We start from the raw sequence: 21,587 nt of genomic DNA, 5'->3' as shown, positions 1-21,587 counted from the left end.
GGCAGATATCTCACAACTGAACTAATAGAAACTAAAATAAGATACAACAGGATAAGATTCATTTAGAGTATGCATATAAAAATGTAATTTTAAAAAACAGTACAGATTAAAAATAATAAAACAATTTAGAGCTTTATTGATAAACCAAGTTTAAAAGATATAAACTTATATTCACACTTTACATTATTTAGTTTCTAGCCATTATTTTTGGGCTATTTTAGACTGTGGACTTATACTCTCCAGTGAGTAAATTGATGAGACAGAAAACATAATCGAGTCATATTTCATAATATATAACAAATTTCACATCTTCACTGGGATAGATTAGTAGTAAAAATAAATATATCGAATAAATACATAATTACTTATAAACATTTAGTAAAGTGTTTTGTTTCAACACCAAGATAAAACGGAATAAAATGCATTCAAGCTTCACAGCATGCAAAAGAAAAAATTAGGGCACGTTTTAAAAAAAATCAGGGCAGTATCAGAACATTTTTTTTTTGTTACAGTATACATATATGCTATTCATAAAAAGTATAATTTGCCCTACTTAAATACAAAAGCAAGTTTTACCACAAGAAAATAATAAAAACAACTACTTTTAAATTCCCAATTATTTTACTTAGAAAAGGAAATTTTTTAGTATAATATTATCAATACTGAATAACTCAAGGTTGTGTAGCCAAATTATTTAACAAAAAATAAGCAATTGTCAAGCACTCAAAAAATATTTTTAAGCACTTTAAAAAGAAATATTATAATTAGGCATGGTTGGAAAGTTTTTGACAATTAACGGTTTTATCTTGTTTTAACCGTCATGTCAAAAAAAAACTTTTGGAATTGTCTTTAACAATTGAAAAAAATCATGAAATTTTGAATCATATAAAACGAATGGCGTTTTCATACGCTCCGGGCTGACAATACGGCGAAATAAATTGGGGTTGAATTAATTGTGAAAACGTCGATGAAACGTGTCAATGTGAACTGCGTCTTTTTGCTTAATTCGAAGTGAAAATAAACATAGTAAAAGAAAAATCTCATTTTGAAAAAGGGGAAATTAAGCACTTACTAAAAGCACCTTTAAGGGCTTTTAAGAACGAAAATAAGTACCTTAAAGCACTTTGTAAAAACTCTACACACCCTGATAGAGTTCAGTTCTTTAATTTTAAAGTAAGAGTTCAATAATCTTGAGCGGAAACACAATAAACATGCCACTTAACATTCTTGTACAAATGATCCCTTAAATAACCATTTAAAAATTTGATAATGTAAACTTGTTAATTTTTTGTTCTCATTAAATGACTTAACTTTCAAAAAGTTTGAAACAAAGAAGCTATATGCCTGAACTATGTAATACTTGTAATTAGTGAATGGCCGTAATTTTGAACTGTCAAATATTTGTAATTTTTTAGTAGCATTTTTAATTGTAATGAAAAAGATGCTAGGTAGTAAATTTAAATCTTTCGATTCTTCAAAACCCAAATTTGTATTTGTAGAAAAACGGGATGTTCTGAATATATGGAGGAAGGAAGAAAAAAAGCTCAAGGTCAGAACAGATTATTTTTCATAAGAAGTATAAGGACAACTATGAACCATGAAGCATTATTTTAAAAGTAAGAAGTAGTTAAATAAAAATACACAATTAAAAGTAACAAACAGAACCTTTACAAAACAAAACTTAGCTGGTCGATTATGAAAAGCTGCAATATGAGTAGTTCAGTTATATTGTATAAATAGTAAACCGTTAAACCCTGATACCCCTTCCATTACACTTAATTGAATCCAATTACTGTTTCAGCAATAAATACAAAATCTGGCTGCAAAAAATAAAAAAAAAGGAAATTAAAACATTCTTTTTTATGATATTGCATTTTCTTTTATAACTGAATGAACAATGAAATGCAAATTTATCAGTTAACTCTAATTTGAGTCTCTATTTAGGCTACTTTTAGTCGTTATATAATATTTCTTAACTTAATAAAAAAATTTTTTGAAAAAAGACTATTAAAAGTAATGTAAGGAACTGATCTTGATTTTCCAACTTCTGGCGTCAAGGGAATAGAATAATCAGGGTTCTATGAGAATTGAAGCAATATAGCAGGTCTAGGTATTGCATTTTTGTTTTAAATAAAGTTCTTTGGACAAAATTTCCAACTTACGACACTTTAAGTTGGAAAAATTTACATCAAATATACACGCACTTATTTACAAAATATACAAAATCTAGTATATTAAATAATAAACTATCCATTAGCATTGTTGCCAAGAAAGCTCTCAATCCACCTACAGATATTTTCAATGTTGGATTCCATATCATCAGGGGTATTGCTGTTCAGTTTGAAAACGATAGTAGGATCGTATGCTTCTTTAGCCTCATCCACGAGGGTTTGGAAAATTTCACATTGAATATTATTTTCCAATTTCTTACCAGAATATCCCCTACAAATACAAAAAAAAAGTAAGATTGGTAGAATAAAAATAATAATCATGAAAATTAAGCCACACACGATATTAATACAAACCTTCTAACAAGCCGATCATAAAGTATAGTATTATCTGTAGTTAGAACAAACACTATGTCAAACCAATCTTCAGGGAAAAAGTCACAGCTATGATAGTCTACAATTTTCCCACCTTCTTTTATTTTATCTTCCAGCTCATTTATTATCTGCAAAATCAATTTTTTATCTTAAAATTATACTTTCATACAATTTTTTATGCTAAAATTGAAAGAAAAAAAAATATTGGAACTCATAACTTGCATGGATATTAAAAATGCACCAATGTTTTAGTTACTACTGTGTAATTAAAAAGGGAGAAAGGAATTTCAATTAGTCCTGTGGTTCAGTGCAATAGTCCATTCACTTTAATTGGTTTTTTGTTCTTTCAATAAACTGATTTATTGTTTAAAAACATTTACTATCAGCACCAAATTTGTTATTATATCAAAAATAAAGTAGACTTTTAACATAAAAATAATAAATAGAGATTATCAATTGCAATTTTTCTTTTATTTTAACTCTCTTAAATAGCATCTTAAAATTCAAAATTATTTTTATATTGTTAAGCAAAATCATATTTAACTAATATAAACGAATTCTTGGTTAAATTTTTATGACTGGCAATTAAAAGTAAATAATTATAAGTATTGTGCATATTTTAATTTATTTTGATTTAAAAGCTTTAAAAATGAAGTAGTAATTTTGCATTTTTAATATGTACACCATATTTCATAAATATATACAGTAGGGAACCGATTATCCGGAACGATCGGGACCATCGCTATTCCGGATAACTGATTTTTCCGGTTTTCTGAATCACTACAAAAAGCCGTTTTTTTATTATTGTTAAACCCAACTTAAAAAATAAAAAAAATTTGAAATAATCTTAATAAGAAGAAAAAACGATGAAGTAATACACTAATGATTATTTCCAAAATGATGGTATGGAAAACATCTTTCAAAACAGAAAGAAAAAACCTAAAATCTTATGAGGAAATTTTTTTTTTTTGAAAATGGCGGGAAAATTTGTCAAATTTCGTTCCGGTTTTTTGGTCTTCCGATTTCCGGATAACTGGTTCTGTACTGTATAGATATATTTTTTTCTATACTGTAAAAAAGGCTATGAGTGCATTTTAGATATTATGCTTAATTCATAAAAAAGTAAATCCTACAATAAGACTCAAATTAGCACCTATTAACTTGAGTAACTTTGAGTAGGTACTGCTTCTTGTTTTTATAAAATGTATTACAAATTTGATAAAGAACATAAAGTGTTAACGTAACAAAATTAGCTATTTCAATTGAAAATTTAGATTATAAACTATAACATTAAGGAGCTCTGTAAATTTTGCTAGCACACCAAGGCTCCAAACTAGACATTTAAAATCTATAAAAACTGGAAGAAATTCATGTACATCTATACTAACTTCTGCTACCTACTTTTTTTTTTCCAACTTTGCTACTCACTTAAAAGACATCAATTTTGGTTAAATAAGAACCTTGTTACACTTAAACATGGCAAAATGAGAAGAAAAAAATCTATTGATTACATGATATGTACCTGCAGATGACGAGTAAAATCTTTATTTTTCTTATAGAAAAATGGGTTGAATTTAATAGTCTCAGACTCTCATTAACACTATTTAATGTGCTATAAAATTTTTTGATGTTATTAATCTTTTAGAAACCAAAAGTTAGATAGGAATTTAAAAAACAAAATTGCAGAATGATTAAGTTTAAATTTTATCCTAATAGACTTCAGAATTAAATTTCCAGAAAAAATTCTGATAAAATTGCCGTAATTTATGGCAACGGAATTTCTTCTAGAAAAAGAAGAAAATAAACAGTATCTTTCATTAAACCAAACTATACAGCATTTATACCATTCATCCTGAAATTGTTTTGTTTGCAAAGTAGTGGTTGACCAGAAATTCAGACATACAATAGTTATTATTACCATTTCATAAAAAAATATTAAAAAGTAAATTTAATCAAGTAAATAGTTTTCATGCCATTAAGGTATCATGATAAAGTTATTAAATTTCAACACATTTACCAGATTTCATCACATATTATGAAACCATATTTTATGTTAATTTTAACCAAAATCATTTCATTACAAAAGAGTCTAGATATGGGGTTAAACTTACCATATTATAGCAGTTTTGACCATACATTTCTTTTTCTCAGTGTTAATGCAGTAAATTATTTAGGGATTTTTAACTAAATAACTTTAAATATTTATGTTACAAGCTGTTTGTCATTAAGAAATATAAATTACGTAGCAATCTAAAACTTTCCCAAATAATGATTTCGTTGCAACAAAGCATTTAATTTATAATGACCATACATTTAACTTTCATGTTAGAAGCATATTTGACAATCTCATTAAGGGGACTAACTAGGAACATAAAAATTTTTCAACCCCTGGGTATATGGTTCTATAAGATTAATACATAAATGATTAAACAAGTATTTAAATTTGACCAAACCATAAAAAAAATCAGAAAAATTCAACTTTCAATAAGCTTTTTTTAAAATTATAGCTACAAAATGAGAGGTGCCAAATTGGTCCCCTCAATCAAGACCAAAAAAATGTGAATTTTCGTTATATATTAAGCATTTATAGCAAAATGCCTATTACATTTCATAAAACTTTAGAACACAAAAAAATTGTATACAATAAAAAACTCAAATGAATTTTCTTTCATACTTATTTTATAATGCTTAGAAACATAATTGTCGCAAAAATAATCTCATCTTTTTGCTTAGCAATCTCACTTTAAATTTATTTCAGCCCAATATTTGTCAATACAAACAGCATTAAAATATTTTGCTTCAGTTTCAATTAAAATTTAGCCTTTATACTAACTCAGACTCTTATTAAATTAACTCAGAGACAATTTCAAAATTTGATAAATTGATGACTTTAAAATGTTGTAAAATATTTTAAACAAATTATGACTCACTGTACATAAAAATTATCTTTGGATTTTATCAAAAAAAAGTACCTGGTCTTCATCTAAAATATGGCATTGAAGACTTTCATCATAACCATCAAACAAATTCGAACTCTTTGCAATTTCTCCAATATTTATCCATTCTAACGATGCTATTTCACTAATTTCTGAAGACAGAGTAGATTTCCCTGTACCAGGAGTACCTAAAATAACAATATTAATCTTAGACTATAAATATATATTATCTAATAATTGTTAAAAATTAAGTTTATCTGATAATATATAAAGAATATTCCATTAATAAAATAATGTCCTCTAAATTATTTTCTAATATAACTATTGGATTAAATTATTTTGCATACAATAAAACTTACAGTTAGTTAGACATTACAAACAGAAATATAGTCAGTCATAGGACATTTACTTGTTTTGATACTTTAAACACAAAATTCTAATATAAAAAATAGGAAGAATGAAACATAAATACAAACGTAAGGTTATTTCAGCCATAAAAATCAAGATAAGTTTAATTTAAATAAAATTATTTGAAACGAATTTAAAGCACACACACTCTACGAAATTAACAGGGAATAATATTTACTACAATAAACTTCAAGGAAAGAGTTTTATCTTAAATATGGCAGAACTTAAAAACCAAAATATACAACAAAGTCGTGAATAAAAGGAATAATGAATTCCTTTTCTAGGGAGTAACAAGATTTAATGCACATAAAAATATCAGAAATCATAAAATGAAACATGTGTAGATAATTGCATCACTTTAATTTGGAATCATTTTAAAACTAACGTAAAAGATTTAAAATAAAATTAGGAGAATCATAATGATGATACTATATGCTTCCGGCAAAAGAAAAATAAACAATACATATAGAATAAATATTTATTTTAATAAGAGGTAGAAAACCACGTGGCTGATGCAATGATATGAAATTAATAAAATCAATGATAGGAGAGGAAAAAAACAAGTAAAAACCTATAATGAAGTTTATTTATTAAAATGCCGTACCAGTAATTAAAATATTTGGTGATCTTCGCCTCATATTTGTCGATATTAATATTTATATCAACAAGGATTTTCTAAATACCGCGTAGTCGATCGTAATGCAGCTGCTTCCACTCCAGCTAAATCCAAACAAATAAAAAACGGAATGAAAATTGCCAATCCACGTGAATAATTATATGTAGGGTAAAAGCAAACGTACAACTCAATTTGCAGTACAACAATGAATGGGTGTATTTAAAAAAATATTCCTGCCTCTACCAAGGAGTCATTCTTGCTGCATATATATCACGCATGCGATTGTTGATGCATAAGTTCTTAGGGCCATTCTCACTGCCTGAAACAACTGATAAACGTCTGATTGACAATTTTTCGTGGGTCACGAATCAGATTCTCATTAGCCTCTCCGCAATATTTTCTCATCCAGTAAAAATGGTCGATAATTGGTGAATTTTTTATTATTTGAAGCTAATGACTGCTAGCAGAAGTCTCGCAGTGGACTGATCGTAAAGACACGGTTCCTGGTAGAACACCGAAGTCAAGCATCACTGACAGCTGTTTATAAGCGGGTGGTTGACTACTTTGATCAGCCTGCTTAGGAACCATGGGTGCACGGTATCAGTCCTCGTTAAACTGTTCTACCGTAAAATGCTCGACAACGCTCGCAGATCGTCAGGCTACCAAAGCAGAGGAGCCATCCCCTCTGCAGTGGATCACAATTGTGATGGTATGTCTTCGGATCATCCTCTGGAATGTTTCCCAGATCGTCACCAATAGCCCATTGTGCAGCTCTATTGCGATGTAAATAAAATACCTACTTACTTAATTTCTAGAACTTTCATCAACAACTTCTTTTTTATGCAAGCGAAAACAAAATGGAATCCCTTATTTTTTCTTAATGGAAGGAACATCCAAAACACATCGGAAAAGTATTTGTAAATAAACAAAAAAAAATATGTATCTTATCTTCATATTGGAGTTATAACCTAATGCATGCGAAGTCACTCTACCAACTTTAATGATCTATCATGAAAGGTCTATTCAAACTTTACATTCCATGCTTTTTTGAATCATATTACACTGGTATAGACACAGATTTGGCCGATTTTCTCCGGAAATATTGGACCGATTTTAATGAGATTTGATATGTATATACATTGATATAATGAAAAACAAATAACCATTCAACAATTGTCATACACATCAATGAGCGTGCGTAACGCTCTTTGGAATCGGAAGGTACGAGACAGCGGATGCAGAATAAGCAAAAAAAGGGTTAATAGGGGGTATGGTCACTTCTTGCAGATATACAGGCCTTGCAGTGATATTTCATACTTGAAATAAGGCAGTTTATCAATTGGTCCCACTTGTTCAGCAACGCTGTTTTCATTCCCTGGATGGATCTCGGAGGGGGTAGCGAGTTGCAATTGCCTTCCCCGGAACGTCCTAGACATACTCTATAGGGTTGAGGTCTGGAGATCCGGCTTGCTAATCCATCCGGCGAATATCCACATTCTCTAGAAATTCGTCGACCAGAAGAGCTCTATGTGACCCCCGTTATCGTCCATTAAAATGAAGTCATGGCCAACTGCACCCCAGAAAAAGCGAACATGGGACTCAAAGACCTCATCCTTCTACCTCATACCAATCACAGAGCCTCTTACAAAGACATGGAGAGGTGTGCTGCCATCCAACATGGTCCCTGCCCAGACCATTAAACCTGCTCAGCCATCATGGTCTATTTCGCGGACATTGGAGGGTAGGGAGCGGGTCCCTGGTTCTTTTCATATCAACATATGACGAGATCAATGTTTAGGCTGAACCGGGAATCATCAGTGAAGAGAACGGTCACCCATTAATCCCCCAGGTAGCAAAAAGATATGATCTAATATTAGAAAGATGCAATATAATACTGCCCTGCTAGAAAACGCAACGCTCTTGAATCCTATCTTCTAGTTTTAGAACTAATATTATATAAAATTAAATAGTATTCGATCTAACATTCGAACTTTCAAAATAATCATCTATTTCATTACTTTTGGTGCAGCGTCACATTTTTGCGAAAGGTTATCCCATATTATTAATAAATAAACATTTATTTATGAAAGAAAACAATAAATTAAATATTACTTAAAATGTCATTTTTAGCCAATGCAAAGAAAGCGAAAAATAATATTAGTAGTAGTTTGCGAACGATTGAACTCAAAAAACTTTTTCAACTGTTGAATCTTGTCCCCCTTCTTCCTCGTTGGCTTCTTCTGTTCGTTTGTTTACGGCGCCATTGTTAGAACTTAGCTGCTTTCTTTTCAATTACATAAGGTATTTATAATTTAGTAATTATTTGAAAACTTTATACATTTCAATGATAGTTACATGAAACGTTAAAGAAGTATTGTAAGTAATGTTTTTGCTTTAGTTAAAAATCATGTATCAAATAAAGTCAGTTTATATTATGAATTGTGATCATTATTGTTCGCACATAGTAGTTGACTTCTGTGTTAAGTTATTGTTTAGCTATAAATAATAAGTAATGTCTTTAGTTCAAAATATGCTTGTAAAAGAACGTTTGCTAAGTAATTCGACTGTAACAAAGTTTTTCTGCAACAGTGGAAAAGATAAAAATAATTGTCTGTAAACAAATTAGCCAAGTTAAAACAATTAGAAAATTAATGATCTGCTACTTTTAGCTCAGTTTAAACCATTACATTCTAGAATGTTTAACGTTCAATACAAACAATATTGTTACTGTATTAAAATTTCATGTCTAAAATATTGTAAAACAAAGAATTAAACATTTTTATTTAAATTTCTTGGGGATATTTCAGTATCGTGATCTGTCCCGCCAAGTGCAATCACCAAATAGATTTTAAACTTGTAACTTTTTTAAACAAAAATATGTATATGTTTGCCTGGGGTTGTACCTTTCGAGTTTGTCCTATTCTGTAATGTTTCTTTTAGTTTAATAAATATTTATTAAATAATTATTATGATAATTAGTCTAATAAATAATTATTGTTTAATAAAGTTTTTAAATAAATTTCTATTACATATAATCTGAGACTAAAAATTTAATTAAGCAATAAAAAAATAAGTGTTATGCATACTGACTTTTAAATGTAATGTAAATATATTTGGGGGGAGGGACAATATATATATTACAACTTTGAAATATGTGAATTGTTAAAGAATTCTCCGAAATGGTTTTTTCAACCATAAATTGATGAATTTGAATTCTTATTGTATCTTTTTATATTGATGTACTTATACGAATTTTAAAATAAGCATTTGTTTATTTAATATTTTTCGGCACTCTTTTTGTTGATTTGCCACATAGCGAGTAGTTATTTTCTGGTATAATAAAAGAAGTTAAAAGGTTTTGCAATTTGATTTTATTTTTAAATATCTGAGAGTTTACTTGGGAGTGCTTAGGAGCTAAATTCTTTTAGTTGATCTCCTTCCCTCTGTGTTATTTTTTGTGTGACACTAACGAAATTTTTTTTACGCTGGTATCGATACCGAAATTTATCATTTAATTTCATTGTAAAGGATATTTCAATTTCTTAAAATCATTTTCAAATTAAATAATTAAAGTTTCAAATAAATATTCAATGTTAAATAGTTTTAAATGTGTTTTTTTTTTCATTTCAAAATCTAATTTCTTTTCTTTTTAAATTTCAGTATATATAGCTTTTCATCTTCAAGAAAATCTAGTATTTTTAAAATAAGCAATGGACGAAAGTAAGCAATTGTTTATTTCACACTTTTTTTGTTGATAGCTTGCCACATTTATTTTCAGGTCTAATAAAAGGGGTTAAAGAGTTTTGTAGTTTAAATTTTTTTTTTTTTTAAAAACATATGATAGTTTGCTTGAGAGTGTTTATGAGCTAAACTCTTTTGTTAATCTCCTTCCCACTATGTTACTTTCTGCTTTTCGTGTGGCTCTACCAAGATTTTTTGATGCAAGTATTGATACTGCAATTTACTCATTGAATTTCATTGTAAAAGATATTAAAAATTTTTAAAAACATTTTCAAATTGCATAATTTAAGTTTAAAATAAATATTCATTGTTTAAGAATTTTAAATTTGGTTTTTCCATTGTAAATTTAATTTTCCTTTACAATTTCAGATATAGCTCTTCATCTTCAAGAAATTTTAATTAAAATTTCATGTTTGAAATATTGTACAACAATGAATTAAACATTTTTATTTGAATGTTTTTGATGCATCATTATTTATATTAATTTGTAAATGATTAAAAAATAAACAGTAATATGGTCTATTCAAAATGGTGATTATGGTGAATGTAGAGCTTTGATTAAATTGTATTTTTTAAATAAATTCCTATTAGAAATAATCTAATGCTGTAAAAATTTGTTAAACTATTTATAAGAAAAAAGATATTTGACAAATGTTAGGTATGCATACTGACTTTTAAAGAATGCTATGTCAAAATATTTGGGGGAAGGGGCGAACTATATTTAATATATATTTACAACTTTGAAATATGTGAATTGTTGGAGAATTCTCCTTCTATATGATTTTTTCATCCATGAATTGATGATTTTATATTCTCATAGTATCTTTTTACATTGATGTTCTTTTACATTAATCAAATTTTAAAATAAGCAATGGAAAAAATTAGCAATTGTTTATTTAACACTTTTCGCCACTTCTTTTGTTGGCTTGTCACAAAAGAGTTTTGCAGTTTGAATTTTTTTTCATTGCAACGATAAAGATAAAAATAAATTTTTTGTAGACAAGTTTGCCATGTTTAAATAATTATTAATTAATCAATTACTTTTTAGTTAAAACCATTGCATTTTAGAATGTTTGAAATTTTATTCACAAGTTGAACACTGTTGTTACATTTTTTGAATTTCCTGTTTAATATATTATAAAATGGTGAGTTAAATATCTTTATTTTCATTTCATGAATTAGACAGATGTTTTTGATATATGATTAATTATATTAATTTATAAATGATAGCAAATAGTTAAAAAATAAGCAACAATATGGTCTATTCAAAGTATGTTAACGTTAAATGAAGAACAGTGCTTAAAAGGTGTTAAAATTTTTATTTATGAAGTTCTTAAAAAAAATGTGAACATTTCCTATTGGCTCTATGAGCTTATATAATGTACAAAAATATTTTAACAGTTAAGTGTCATTGTACATAATACTTGAATATTCACTTCAATTGAAAAGAGCTTACGCGTTTTGACCTATAATTTCTTCTTTTTTAAAAAAATAATAATTAAGAAAAAATAAAATTATTATTTGAAGGCCGTTATAAGTGAAATAATTTTCTATTCTTGCTTGGTGATACTGAGATTTTTTGGTGCAGGTATTGTTACGGAAATCTACCCATTAAATTGTAAACATTTTCAAATAAAATGATTTAAGTTTTAAAGAAATATTCAATGCTTAATAGTTTTAAATTTACTTTAACTAATTTAATGTTTTCAATATAAAGTAATATAGAGGTTAAGTTTAGTGTTTTCAATGTAAAGTTAACTTTTTTCTCTTATAATTTTAGCTTCGTCTGCTGGATAAACAAGCTTATCTACCAGGAAGGAGCCATTCATTTTTGAGCTTGGGTGCTGTACAATGCAAATGGAAATTAATTTCTGGTAGAAAACTAGGTTCGACCCTGACAGAAAACAAAACGACTAGAGGCTCTCTTTAAATCTGCCGGAGCTGAAAGTTTGAAGAAAGGTGCATCCCTGTGCGATTCGTTTGTAGGATATGCAAAGATTTTCAGTTTATTGCTCTGAAATATAGTTCAGTAGCACAAAAACAAAAAATTGGATTGAAGACAAACTTTAAACTGTATGAAATGACTGTAAAGTTTTGAAATTTTTTTTAATTTAAAAATAATAATAATTAAAATGATAACACATGGTCCTACTGTTGCTTTTAGAAAAAAAATTTATTTTATTTAATTACAAATACGTGTTCTTAACTTATATTTTAACAAAAGAATATTGATAAGCTTATATTAAACAATGATGGTAAGAATGTATTGCTTTCATAGTTTAGTGAAGTTATATTTATATTGTGTTTTGTTTTAAAATAAAATAATTAAGTAGTGAAATGTTTGTCATGATTTGATTTGATTTATTTTTTTATTCTTAACTACTGCATTGTGTAATTTATTCTAGTCATTATAGTTATGTTTAAGTATTATGAAAATTCGAGAAATTTTGAAGATATCAGAAGCAATTTTATTTTAACATCATTGTTAAACATTAACTCTAACTTATGAGCAATTATACTACTAGCATTGTATTTATTAACTTCAATTTTGCAGTTCAAATTTGAGATAAGAAGTGTATATAGATTTTTATGATTTTATAGATTTTTGCAAAGATTTAAATTAATGTAATTGTAAAATAATGATAATAGTAAAAATTTCTTAGGCTTAATATTTAAAATTTAGCAGAACATTTATTTACATTATTGTAAAAACAAAAAATTTAAATCAACTTAAAAAATAATCTTGTTTAAATTTTTATACATAAAATTCTTTGCAAAAGCAACTTTTTTAAATGCATAATATATGTTTTTTTAAGGCTAATTCTTCATAACGCATACTATATAATCAGAGAAAAACGATTTTGATCACTAATACTAAAGGCAACTTTTAAAAGATAATGTAAAAAAATTTATAATTTTTTCGTCTCATTCTTGTATGCAATTATATGTTTGTGCAAATTTAATTTAGATAACATGATTATTTACTGACAGTTTTGAAATTAAAATGTTATGTTAATTTTTTGCAAAGATCGTTAGTTTAATAGAACATAACACCATTAAATAATTATCGAATTGATGAAAATTCCTGAAGTTATTCTAACATTATTAAAAAAAAATATTAGCAATTTTCGTGATATTAGTTGCTTTCCTGGTTTCATTCCCTGGAAAAATTTCTACCTTGCGTTTGAGTTTTGTTTTTAGGTGTTTTGCTAATTAAAATTTCAAATACTAAAAGAATAAAGTTACGTAAGTATTTCTCCATTTAGCAATTCCAGTGAAAAAAGAAGGGGAAAAAATATGTGTAAATTTGTTGAAGTAAGTAATTTGAATATTTTTAAATTTTTTTCTTTATTGTGCCAATTATTACAAGAAATGTCCACTTAAAAATTGAACAATTGTAAGGGGAAAAAATTTTAAGTTTAAATTTCCACTCAGTTCAAATGTAAATATATAACTTTATAATTATATAGTGTGGTTTTTATTATACAATTTCAGAATATAAATAATGAATGATAATTGTGAAACCATTTAAAAAATATATATATTACAAACTTACTAATTAAACTAAGATTTTAATAAAATAAACCCAGTTTTTTTAAAAAGAAAATTAAGAGTACATTTTAAAATTAAAGACTTGAAAATTATTAATGATATAAAATTTGTCAGAAAACTCATTGTATGAATAAAAGAAAAAAATATCAATAAAAGTTGCAATAAAATATTTCCTAATTTAAATATTCGAAAAAATCAGCTGAACATAAGATATACTTTGGAGTAAGGATGAGAAAAATGTAAGGTAGCAGAATTCGCTAATATAATTTTATTTAGTATTTCTGTATTGCTAAGTAAATAATGCATGGAATGACATAAAACTACTGTTCTATGTTTTACTGCTTCACAACTATACAGAAAATTAAGTAAAATTGTATCGTCGAATTATTCTACTACCATCCATATTTTCCTCTTGCTTACTCCAAAAAAATAAAAAGCAGAATAATATCAGAAAATACAAAATCTAATATTATATAGCATCAAAACTAACGCAAAAGAATATTATGGCGAACGCTAGATAATATTAGTTCGCATTGAATCTAATATTATAAAAGGCTGAGCAAACAGCGACCTTTTATATCTTTCTAATATTACAAGTTGTGTAATATAACGTTAGATTTTGCCGCTTTTCTGATATTATCTAATGTTATGTGCTACTTGGGCCATATTCCAATCTCTATGCTCTCTGCACTATGCTGCACGGATACTCCTGTTCGTAGAAGTGAGCGGGAGGCAAAAAGCAGGTCTTTTTGCAAACAGTCCTCTCTCATGAAGTCTTTTGGAAACAATCACCCTTGATAGCGATCTTCTCTGGACCTCGTGGCTCTTGGACGACCTTGCCCAGGCTTTCTTTCGATGGATCCGGTATCCTCGAACTGTTTCCATAAATTACACATGACACTGGGAATTAAATTGAATTCTCTACAAATCTGGACCTGATATTGGCCTGCTTCTAGCCTCCCCCAATTCACCACCTCATTCCATCATTTATACGTTGGTGGTAAATCATTTTTACTGTTACAATTTGAATTTAACCTATTGCTGCAAAATAACACCAAGAAATTTGCCGAGGTGTGCTAGCAAACGAAATGCGTCTTAAATTACGTGCACTTATAAAGCCGGTTTCTCTACTGGCTCCGCCTACACACACGTGTACACTTACGTATTTGATATACAAGATTTGCATTTTTGTCTAGATACAGTGGTTTTGCGTTCAGTTTAGTTCTTTCCTTGAAATTCGATGTTTTTATTGTTATATAACTCATGAAATTTTTTGCATTGGTTAAAATTAACTACAATCACGTTATTTGTATAGCAGACAGCCTAGGGTCCCAATTTGCAAAGCATGTTTTAAAAATATTAAAGTTAAAAGTTTCGTAAAAAATACTGCGAAACTAAACAAAGATGTGCACAGCATTAACAGTACTAATATTTCCTAAAAACTACATAATTTTCATTAACAAATTACATAGTTTGAATGAAATAAGTAATTATATTTTATTTGTCCCTTATGAATTTTAACCAAAATAATAAATAGAAATTATCAATTGCAATTTTTTCTTTTATTTTTACACTCTATTAAGAAATGGAATCTTAGATTCAAAAGTTTTAATTGTTAAGTAAAATCATATTTAATTAATATAAACGAATTCTTGCTTTTTTATGACTGGCAATCAAAAGTAAATAATTAAAAGTATTGCGCATATTATAATTTATTTTGATTCGAAAACTTTTCTTTAACAATCGCTAATAAAATAGGAAAAACACTTAAATTACAAAATGTGAGACATTTTTAAGTACACTTAGGCATTTTCCGATGCAATGCAAAATAGCCAGCTAGAAAGTTTTCACCAAAAAAGTAACCCTCCTACTTGTTCATTTTCAAAATTTGAACCATATATTCGCTATCTTCACCCAAATTGCTCCTCTATAAATTATAGAAAAGCGTAATTCTGAATAGCTGCATACTTCTCCATTCCTAGGAAAGAGGAACTTTGATGTGAGGCATTGTAAAATACGAATCATTTAATAGTAATAGTGCATGAAATTTGATGCCATTCGCAACTATAGAGTTTCGAGAATTTATTAATTTACTCCACTCAAGTTCAGCCTCTGATTTGATTAACTCTATAGTTTCATGTAGAGCCCCTGAATTAGAAAGGCCGACTTATCCGCCATTTTGGAGCAAAAACTTCCACCAATGCGAAAGAGCTACTAGATCTAGAAACTTATTGCTACAAACGACGCTAACCTCAACTAGGATAATTTGTAAAGAAAAGTGTGTTTGTGTACATCGATTTACTTTGATTTTCGGATCTTTTTTTTTAATACTTGAACAAATTCATTAAAAATTTTATTATTCTTGTGTACTTAAAAGAAAAATATTATTCATTACTAGATAGAAACATACACGTTTTTGTTTCTTTAATAATTATAAAAATGGAGAAGAATCAATAAATTTATATTTAAGCTCATCTAAAACTGATCCTGGTTTTGTACAAAGTATCCATTTCAGTCTTTGTGGAGAAATTTTTAAAGGATTTCGATTAGTATCACGCCTTAACTTTTTGTTACCATCTTTCCTATTTACTTTATGTTGAGATTCTAAAAAATGAACTATTAATTTTTCAACAACAGAAACTAATTATTTGAGCAATTTATCACAAGAATTTTAAATAAAAGAACAACATTTATAGATCCAAAAACGTATGAAAGATCGCATATACAGAATAACACAATAAAAGAATCACACAATACAAAATTAAAGATAATAAAACAGATAATAGGAAAAGAGAAGTTGACAAACAAACAAAAACGTGATAAGTGATCAAAATTATTTTATAACTATCAAATCATTCACAAAATGACAATATTTCACATTTCGATTATTCGCTTAAGCTTTCAATGTCCCTGAGAAGAATGTTTTCAAAGGATCCATCTTTGGCTTCATCTTCTTCACCAATTGGATCAAACCTGAAACGAGTATATTTTAATGTAACTAACATAAAAACGACAAAATAATGATCATCATTATGTAACAAAAATAAGAAGCTGTTTTTTTAAATTTTTAATAACCATTCTAATTTGTTTGTTTGGAAAAGCTAGTTTTTTCACAAGTTTGGGACTTTCTAGAAGAAACGTCAAAAATTAGTAGTAAAAAAATTACTTTAATTGAAAAGACCAGTTTTTAACTGATGACATACCATCACAATTTTGATCCACTGCAGAGGGGATGACTTCTCCGTTTTGGTAGCCCGGCGACCTGCGCGTGAAATTGAGCACTTTACTGTAAAACAATATAACAAGGACCGATATGACGCACCCTCGGTCCCTACGCAGGCAGATCAAAGTGGCTACCTACCCGCTTACGGACCGCAGCCAGTGATGCTTGACATTTCCTTTCTACTTGGAACCGCGTCAAGAAGTTAGATTCAAGAAGTTAGTTAGAAGTTAGACTGGGAGAATATTCTCTACAGTAAAATTTATTAGAATATTATTGTCGTTAATAGAGTAATGAATGAAGGACTGAATGAAAGCAATAAATAGCTTCCAAAATCTGGAAGAAATAGAGACAACTTTCAGTGTGTATCCCCACACTTATGTTATGTTTACGAGGCAATATATGTGAATGACCTGTTCACACATATTGCGTCAGAAAGGTTCTAGGTTCTTCATATACATTGCGTCAGAAAGGTTCTAGGTTCGAATCCCGGACAAGACATGGATGTTCTTTTATTCTCAGTACTATCTGTCCTTACTGTGGGAGCAACGTTGGTCCATCTAATATGGTGTCCCTGAAAGAGTGGCCATCATATTTGTCCGGATACGCCTGAATTGACGAAATGACAACCCAGGTGATCATTGGAAGAAAAAAAATGTGTAAACAGGCTTGATATTCTAGGAAGTTTTATCATTGTGATTTGCGCTTAATTTTGGGCCGTGATTTTACCATTCATAAGAGTTTTCTGTAATTCATAAATTCCAAAAATCGTGAGCTGTAAATAAATTCAAAATAATGATTAACATCACATCATAAGTAAAGCGTAAGGTTTACCATATTTTGAGTGTTATCTCTTATTAGGCTATATTTATGTAAAATAACACCGTGTGTTATTTTTTGAATAGCATCATAGCATATTTGTGGAGTCTCTACCAAATTTGTTTGTTGTTTGATTCGTTAAAAATAAATATGAAAGAACGTGTTATATTGTTAACACTACAAGTATAATAATTAGGAATGGCTCACTTTTCGAGCTTAATCGAAAAATAAATCGCAAGTAGTAACCCGGAAGATTTATGACAAATTTTAACTCTTAGCGCTACTTGTGTTTAGTTTTATACAGTTATCCATCTATATAATATCCTCAAAAAACTAAATGAATGAAAATCCTAAAATTTTTATCCGAGTTTATTTCTTTTGATCTATTCTAGAATCACAATGATTATAAATAAGATTGTGATTAGTCAAATTACAAATTTACTCGCATGTTAACATATTTTATAAATAAATTTTATAACTTTTGTTTAAAAAATTATCAACACTATAATAATTTAGAGTGAACTTGTTTATTCTTACTTCTAAACCAACTTTTTGAAAAGTTTAAAGTTTTCGATCATATATTGCTAAATTTTATTTTATTATTTTTTTTAATCACTATTAACCTTAACAACATCTCAGTAGCTATATTGTGGAAAAAATATGAGGGTTTTTATCACCACTCATGAATATGAACGGGACGGTACACATATTTGCTATCCCATTTTTATAGGGGTGTTCAATTTATGGTTATCATCTTAGATTTTGTCTTAAAACAAAATCCTGAAATGCTTATTGGAGATAATGGCGACCGTGATTCAGTTCATTGATATTTTGCACTCGTCATGTTTATGTCGTATAATGTTTGGTTAACGTAAAATTTTGTCACAAGCAATCTTGTTCCCGTAAGATTCTGTACCACGATATTTTGTTCGCGCCGGCGATATTTAACTGTAAGAAATTCCGTCGCACATTTTTTCATGCGACATTCTATTCTATTCCATTTCTATGTTAATTAGTCTGCCTAATTTTATGTTTCACAGTAAAGTCGCGATCTTTTGACCTTTCATTTTTAGCTGTGATAAATATTTTGTTTCATTGGCATTATGTTGGCAAGAAAAGTAAATTACAAAAAAAGAAAGAAAAAAAAAGAAGAAGAAGAAAAAAAAAGAAAAAGAAACGAATTAGATTATTACGTTTTGACTGTTTTACGGATTCTCGTCAGAATTATTTTATCCGCATTTATCACGCCGCGGATAGTTGGAAGTTTATTTCATTGAAATCTAATTCAATTTTATTAAACTTCTACTTCAAACAAAAAGAGATACTATGTAATATGTATTTTAATCCAACGATTACACTTATTTATCTTATAGCTTTACCTTTTTCATAGAATTATATTGAAAGACTATGGGGTATTCTGTAATCCCCACCTTTGAAAAATAGTTTTAGATTCCTTGTCAAAATGAATCCAAAACTAAGACACATTAGAGGTCGCACATTAATATTTAAGCAGCGAAAAAGCAAAAAAATCTGACAAATATCAATTAAAGAAAACGGGATTTAAAAAAAAATTCAAACTAGTTTGAATACCGCAAGAAGTTAAAAGGTGTTTTTGATAAACACATTCCCCTTTTTCTACATATCCTCCGGCATTGAAACAGGTTTTAATAAATTGTTTCTATTTTGATCTTATTTGAATCTTATTCGTTTCTTATTTTGTGTTAGTCAAATTTTAATGTAATAATTTTCGTCCTCTATTGTGCAAACTTATGGAATTTCATATTTGTTAAGGATTTCAAAAATATATAGAGAGAGGACGAGGATTACGGAACACCATGTAAGAAATTTCCGTGACGCATTTATTTATTTACCTTGTAAGATTCAGATTTTCGTAAACAGGCAATTCAGATGCTCTCACGGTTTGGCCTTTGATTAGACGTTCCTTATCTCTTGGAGTTGGCATGGGTCTTCTTTGAGAAGCTCTTTGAAATCGAGATGACATGGTACGTTTACGCAAAGCATACACTTCCTGTAAAAAGTAAGTGTTTCTCAATATGTGATATTTAGTTTAACAAATAACTAATTAACTAAGCAAAAATAAATAAAGTTCCCTTAACAAATTTCGGTTTATCACTGGACAGTTTCCCCCGCTAAGTTATAATCAAACAGCGATGTCACAGTGTTTAAGGCACAGAGAGCTCTTATTATAATGAAGCGCCCCCTCCCCCGCCACACAGCTTCTGATCGAGAGGTACATGCTAGTCTGGGAAGTAAAATAGGCTCATACGCAATGATGACCTTATGTGCTTTCCACACATTCAACTAGTTTACACTTTCACAATTATTTATAAGAGATACTATTATATGTAAAGTATATGAGCCAGAGCTGTTTGGGTAATCTGTGTCACGGTTAGTTCGTAGTTAGTTTAAGAACCACACACATGTCAAAACGCATAACATATGGTACGTGGAAGTGATGATTTTCATTATTTACCCAAGTTCGTAAGTTCACATTTAGATAAGGTGTCCTGATTTACAAACCATGATTTGTGGACAAATCAGCAAACGTCCTAGAAAAACTTTACGATTTGAGGACAGGGACACCTATATATTTATGTTAATATTATTCAATATTAATTTAGTTCAATATTAATTTATTTCTATATTAATTTATATGGGCACAATAAAGATTTTATTTTTATTTTCTGTTTGTATATTTTGTAGGATAAAGCTATCTTGTTAAAAAAAAAAAAAAAAAAAAAAAATATATATATATATATATATATATATATATATATATATATATATATATATATATATATATATATATATATATATATATATATATATATATATATATATATATATATACATATATATATATTTGGGAATAATGGAATCGTGGGTGAAGTTGTGAGGAGGAAGTGCTGTATTTCTAATGCGTTTCTGAAGTATTTACCTGTGAAGGTCTTCTGCTGACGGTGCCATAATCAGGAGAAGGACCTGCTTTTATTTCAGGAGGAATGAGGCCTAATTCAACTGGATCTAAAGAAATAAGTATGATTCATGAAAAATAGTAGTTATTTGCATTTGAATGCCATGAGGGCTGGTTTTCGTATCTTTAAGACTACAATGAAAACTTTTATAATTAAGTTTATTTACCAACAGGGAATAAATTACCAACGTAAAAGTCTTCATAATCTTGGAGAATATCTGTTCCAAAAAATTCTGATAGTTCTTCGGGAAAACGCAGATCCATAAAAATTATTATGATTGTCAGAAGTTCACACAAGATGCCTAAAATAATAATAAAATTAAAAATCCTTTTGAATGATTCATACGTTTAAATATCACGTGTTCCGAAATTAAAATCTACGACTTAAAAAAAATCAATTGAAAAACGAAAAACGGGAAGAAATAGAAATATGCTGTTTGCTTCCTCTCTAATAAGGAATAACACTTCTCTCAAAATGTTTCCACATTGATAACAAAATTCTTCAAAGGGCTGCTACTTAAGTAAAGTTTTAAAACAATGTTTTAAAAAAAAAAACAATATTTACTTTAACCTGATATAGTCTGTGGATAAAGTTTACAGATGCATGTGCAAATATTTTACTTGGAATGGTCTAACATGTAGTAGAAAACATTGTCTTATAATTTTTTTCACTTAGCAGCACTCTGTTGATGAACTTGGTGAGAATAAATTATCCGGATTTTTAAGTCGAATGCAGTAAACTGTGTATTTCTGCCTC

The 21,587-nt window shown here is 28.4% G+C and overlaps 2 protein-coding genes and 1 long non-coding RNA gene across 4 annotated transcripts in view; 1 reads left to right on the top strand and 2 right to left on the bottom strand.

Moving 5' to 3' along the window:
- Nucleotides 1-106: 106 nt before the first annotated feature.
- On the bottom strand, nucleotides 107-6,657 carry Ak6 (adenylate kinase isoenzyme 6). Its single transcript, XM_016061827.5, has 4 exons — nucleotides 6,492-6,657; nucleotides 5,516-5,667; nucleotides 2,526-2,671; nucleotides 107-2,442 (listed from the first exon to the last, which is right to left on the bottom strand). The coding sequence occupies exons 1-4, from the start codon at nucleotides 6,523-6,525 to the stop codon at nucleotides 2,247-2,249; spliced, it is 528 nt and encodes a 175-aa protein (XP_015917313.1). The 5' UTR covers nucleotides 6,526-6,657; the 3' UTR covers nucleotides 107-2,246.
- Nucleotides 6,658-8,368: 1,711 nt separating this feature from the next.
- Nucleotides 8,369-12,582, top strand: LOC147813779 (uncharacterized). Its single transcript, XR_015432528.1, has 3 exons — nucleotides 8,369-8,804; nucleotides 10,164-10,223; nucleotides 12,025-12,582. It is a non-coding gene; the product is annotated as an uncharacterized LOC147813779 (long non-coding RNA).
- Nucleotides 12,583-16,465: 3,883 nt separating this feature from the next.
- The window catches only part of LOC107447004 (dual oxidase maturation factor 1), a 30,618-nt gene continuing 25,496 nt past the window's right edge, over nucleotides 16,466-21,587 (bottom strand). Inside the window, exons 8-11 of one of the 2 annotated variants that reach the window (XM_087159256.1) lie at nucleotides 20,998-21,132; nucleotides 20,795-20,880; nucleotides 19,707-19,864; nucleotides 16,466-16,769 (exon numbers count right to left, since the gene is read on the bottom strand). In XM_087159256.1, the coding sequence (XP_087015382.1) occupies nucleotides 16,682-16,769; nucleotides 19,707-19,864; nucleotides 20,795-20,880; nucleotides 20,998-21,132 (467 nt within the window). In that variant the 3' untranslated portion in view covers nucleotides 16,466-16,681. The remainder of the gene's footprint in view (nucleotides 16,770-19,706; nucleotides 19,865-20,794; nucleotides 20,881-20,997; nucleotides 21,133-21,587) is intronic. The other variant, XM_087159257.1, reaches the window with a different exon arrangement.

This window comes from Parasteatoda tepidariorum, chromosome 3 (genome assembly GCF_982258835.1).
Source record: "Parasteatoda tepidariorum strain Cologne lab strain chromosome 3, Ptep-v5.0, whole genome shotgun sequence".
Classification (NCBI taxonomy): domain Eukaryota; kingdom Metazoa; phylum Arthropoda; class Arachnida; order Araneae; family Theridiidae; genus Parasteatoda; species Parasteatoda tepidariorum.
Note: the sequence above shows the minus strand (reverse complement) of the source record. Positions and strands in the feature narration are given on the sequence as shown.